A 5,349-nucleotide genomic window follows, 5' to 3' on the forward strand; every position below is an offset into this window, starting at 1 on the left:
TCATTTCAATAGACATACTCTGATTGCCATTTCCTTGATGAACTGAATGATCGACCATTCATTCATTCATTCATTCTGTTTTTCAAAACCTCCCAGTGTTATAGTGATCAAATACGCCTGCACATATGCAGGCTAAGAGAGGTGATGCTTTGCATATGGTGACTTTCACTCTTCCATGTTATCAGTCTGGCTTGGAACACCAAGGAAGAACAGATGGTTCGGTGTATCTTTGCCTTGTTATAGACACCGATAACTTCACAACTTCTCAATCTCTAATGGCTCTTTGTAAGGTTTTTATCTTCAGACTTCTTCTATTGACAGGTTTGCGTCTGGCAGGCGGCACAGTCTCTGACAGCTTTAAGGAGTGCAGTCAGTTCTTCTATATGCACACAGCACCCACAGGTATCCGAGGGGGGAATCTGAAGAGGATATGCCAACGCTACGGAGATAAACTACGTTATGCCACTCTGTACGACAGCAGCCGCCGGCTGGCACTTTATTCAGCGTACACCTTTAAAAAGTCAGATGGACAGAGGAGGATGGACACACCCTGGATGTATGAACCACAGGTATAGCAGATACCCTTTTTATAAAAATAAAAAAAATGAATTGACTATATGCACGGTTACTTCCTGGTTTTTGATAAACCAGCTTGGGCATTTCCCAGTGACCTGTTAGCTGTCATTCTTGTACATCGACACAAATGGTTGACTTTTTAATGTTGTATTTATATTTTAATGCAGTTATCAAACTTATAACTTGTCAATAAACCAGTTTTATTGATTGCAATAAAGACAAAGCTAATGGGAATATGTCTGTAATTGGACACATGCATGCAACATTTTTCCAGCACTTCAAATGTTATTTTTAATGTAATGGCCAAAAACATTATTCGTTCACTCTTCTGAGATTGTCCCCCTTTTTGTAAAACCAAACATTTCAAGATGTAGGAAATACAACATTTGATAGAAAACAGTTTTATTTAAAAATAAAAAAGATATGAATTACCACTATAACCAGTAGATGGCAGCAGAGAGGCGTTATTTATTTATATATTTTTTTGTCTCATATTAGCCATTTCCTAAACCCCCTAGGTTTATAAATACATTTTGTCAAGGTGAAGTATGAAGTAGATTACTTACAAAGTCTCATGAAAAACAATAACTTCTTCAAAATGCAAATGAATTAAAGAGAGCAACGCGCACTCCCTTCACATTCACATTAAAATTGGCCGCACAAATTCACGTAATTTCATATTTACATGCAATCCAGGGATGCCTGCATCCTTTTTGAGGTCTGAACTCTGAACCTCTTTGACCTAATATATTTACTTTGAGCACCCCCTGAAATTAAGTTAATAAGTTAGGTCAATAATAAAATAAATAAATAATAAAATTGCTAATACAAATAAATAATACTTTTATATATATTTCATGGTTCTCTGATGTCAATTAATGGTCACATGACATGCAGGTAAACAAATACTAAAAATTATAAAAAATATAAATATTTTAAGTGTTTTATTTTGATTTTGTCTCTATTTTAAAATAATTTATTTTAATTTAAAATGTTATGATTTAATAACTTTCTAGCTTTTCATTAAACTCATGAACTCCTGTCAGGAAAACCCTGACGTAATAATGTACTTCATGTTATTGATAACAAAGAATGGAATATATTTTCTTTCTCTTTGTATTTATATATCAATACGGTACAAGATTATTCTATTCAAATCAATTTGATAAACGAGTTAGGTCAAAAGTAATCTAAAAGTAATCAAAAAGCAGTCAATACCTTAAATGTGTAATGTAATAATTTGGAATCAGTAACCGACTATGATTTGTACGTAATCTACTCAGCACTGCTCATAACATAAAACCAAATTATACTGTTTAAATATTCTGATATTCTGTCAATATGAGTTTCTATATGGTTTCTTATTTCTTGTTCTTTTGCCTTCCGTAGCTGGTTTCTGCGGATGAAAGCGGGAACATGAGAGTCTTGCCCTCTAGTGGTGAAACGGACCAACTGCTTGAGGAGAGCCAGGCAGTGCTGGCAGACTATGTTGATGCAGTGGAGTTCGTGCGAGGCTCACTCAACCCTGACCAGCACCAGGCCGACAACCAAGACAAAGCAGCTACCTATACACTCACAAATGTGGTTCCTCAGATCACAGACTTTTTGGAGGGCCCATGGGCCACATATATTGATATGGTGCGGCGCCGCCTGAATAACTTCTGCCGTGGGACGGCCTATGTGGTGACCGGGGTGACTGTATCGGGGGCGACCATCCGAAGAGAAAGTGAGGAACGCATGGCTGTCCCGAAGCACTTGTGGTCGGCTTATTGAAGTACGAAGTACGGTACATGTTTCCTACTTACGCAGCACATGCTTTGAATGAGATAGTGGGACACAGTGTTACAGAAGGTCTTTAGAGACCTTTCTGAAAAGTCAGACTGACATGGACAAAAGCGTGAGCATCTTTTTCAAGGACTGCGTCTCAGAAAATACACATACCAGTGGGAAGTGAATGAAAGCGAATTTGTGAACTCTGGATTTGTGTGTGCATCTGTGCATGTAGTAAATGCAAGAGCCAGGCAAGATAATTATATAAATAAACAAATTAAAAAAAGTAAGTATACAGAAAAATGTCTAGTAATTGTGGCTTACAGGGAGTATGAGAGCTGAGCAAAGACAGATAAAGGTTTAATAATTAAAATCTTTGTGCTCTTACCACGTGCTGTAATATTTTGGACTATCATATAGTTATACATTTAATTAAATTAGTCAGCCAGAACAAACCCAGAACATTGCCATAATTTCCACTAATGTTCTTTAAAAGTTATGTAAAAAGTTTTAAAATGATGTTTATGGAACATGACATTCTTATAATGTTATTAATAGTTAATATACGTTCTCATAATGTTGAGAAAACGTTCTTAGAATACCGTTCTCAGAACATCCTTATAATGTTATTTTTATTTTCGGAAGGTTTTCATAATGTTATCATAAAACGTTCTGAGAACGTTCATACTTTGTTCGTAATTTGTACTTAATGAATGTTCTCGTAATGTAGAGAGAAAACCTTTGAACAGGGTGGATTGGAATCCACTGCTGCTTCAATGTATATGTAATGAGTGATTATAATCAAGGTATTAATCAATATTTTTCCTTATAAATATCAAATGAGTTGAATGACTTCTGGAGATTTTACTTTGTTATAGAAGTAACCAGTGTGATTACTGAAATGTTCTTTTCATGTATTCTTTAATGTCTGTATTTGATATCTGAATGCAGTAACAGTGCTTGCTCATTTAGCCCGGCTTCCAGAAATGAAATAGGGAAATGTTTTGTGTTTGAGAAAGGTCTTCAACATGTTAAAACACATAGGGTTCATTGAAGCCAATAGTTTAAGGGACCATTTCTTTGTTAAAGCCTTACTTAGACTAAAGTGTAGCTCTCCTGGAGAAAAAACGCATTATCTTGATGTTTTGAGACAAGACTCCTGTCTATAGTTAGAGCCTGGCCAAATCCAACCTTGGAAAGGCTGTGTGTCGGTGTGTGTGTGTGTGTGTTAGTCGTCTTGGTTACAAGTTAAGGAACCACTGGCATTATGGGAGATTGACTGAGTTGTTGTTCGTGACATCCTGGTGCCCAGCAACCCAAATCTGCGACCTGACCTGATGTGCCTAACTTCAGGGTCCGAGTATCAGCTGACTAATCAATGGAGATATGCTTCTGTCTATCTGTATATGTGTGGAAAATTACTATGTTTATCTATTTCTTAGCCAATCAGAATCATTCAACCTGACACAATGACATAGCTTAGACCTTGGTGAAGGTATAACTGCTGTGATCTTTGTAACTGTAAGCGGGGCGGCCGACGAACTCCTGTGTGAGTCTTGAAGCTGACTTCTGCTGATGAAACTGCAAACTATCTTCAGTAAAACTTTTCTTACATTTTTTATAATTCTGACTCCGGGTCTTCTTTCAAACATCTGGTCCTTGGGTCCTAAACTGTTAACCCCTAACAGATTCATATGATGTCTTTACAATGCTATTTTTACTTGATGAACATTGTCATAACATTGAGAGAACGTTCAGAAAACATTCAGAAATAACGTTTTCATAACATTCTCAATATGATAGAATATAATGTTCCTCTAACGTTCACATAAACCAAGAAAAAAACATTCTTGAAGGTATAGTAAGCGATTTTGATAAACACTGTTGAAAGTGGATCGGACTGAGCACCAAAACACACTTGTAGCCAATCAGCAGTAAGGGGCGTATACAGTCATTAGGGGGAGGTGCCTGTGTTGCATAATGTGTTTGTGAATTTGGGGGCGAAGCTATCAAGATAGGGATGTGATCTTTTTAGGTAGGGGCGTGTTTATTTTAGTGATTTCAAATACAGTATCAACAGTGTTTTCAAAAAATCACTTACTGCACCTTTAATACATTAAAAAACTGATGTTTTGAACATTCAGAAAACTTTCAGAAATAACATTTTCAAAATGATAGAATGGAATGTTCCTTTAAGGTTCACATAAACCAAGAAAAAATACTTTAATACATTAAAATGGAAGTTTCGAATGTAAAAAAAAAAAAAAAATCAGAAATAACATTTTCATAACTTAAGGGAAATGTTAGCAAAACATTCTAAGAACATATTTGTGTTACCTTCCCAGCAGACTCTACCTGAGAAGTGAATAAAGCCACATATCAGATTTGATCATACTCTTTGGATCATTTCCCTTCTTATCCTGCCACAATGTAGAGCAGAGTGTGTGTTATATGAATTCACATTGCTTATATCATTCCATTAAAATGTATCTTTGGTTATATATATATATATATATATATATATATATATATATATATATATAACAAAGCGACTTTGTATCCAAAGCGACTTACAAATGTGGAGAACAGAAGCAGTTACACTAACAATAAGGGCGACAATATGTAGGCTAAGTGCTGTGACAAATACAGATAAAGTGTTAGTATTAATGAATATATGTGAGAAAATTGTACTGGTCTTCACTAGTTTAAAACAAAGGCATATAAATCAACCAAATAATGTTTTATTTAAAGCTGGTGTTTTGCACGTTTCTGTGATGGGAAGGTTAAGGGGTAGGGCTTGGGCTAGGCCATAGTAAATATCATTTTCCTGATATAAAATCAATGAAAGTCAATATCCATCTATCTGTCTGTCTGTCTATCTATCTGTCTATCTATCTATCTATCTATCTATCTATCTATCTATCTATCTATCTATCTATCTATATATCTGTCTGTCATTCTATGTCTGTCTATCCATCTGTCTGTCTGTCTGTCTGTCTGTCT

General features: G+C 35.5%; 1 protein-coding gene across 1 annotated transcript; it reads left to right on the forward strand.

Moving 5' to 3' along the window:
• On the forward strand, positions 1 to 2,349 carry LOC311287437 (endonuclease domain-containing 1 protein-like; the record flags this gene model as incomplete). Its single annotated transcript, XM_084404306.1, has 2 exons — positions 1 to 569; positions 1,966 to 2,349. Exons 1-2 carry the CDS (start codon positions 126 to 128, stop codon positions 2,347 to 2,349), a joined length of 828 nt encoding a protein of 275 aa, XP_084260432.1. The 5' UTR covers positions 1 to 125.
• Between the last annotated feature and the right edge of the window lie 3,000 nt (positions 2,350 to 5,349).

This window comes from Rutilus rutilus (genome assembly GCF_951802725.1).
Source record: "Rutilus rutilus genome assembly, chromosome: 3".
NCBI classification, from domain to species: Eukaryota; Metazoa; Chordata; class Actinopteri; order Cypriniformes; family Leuciscidae; genus Rutilus; species Rutilus rutilus.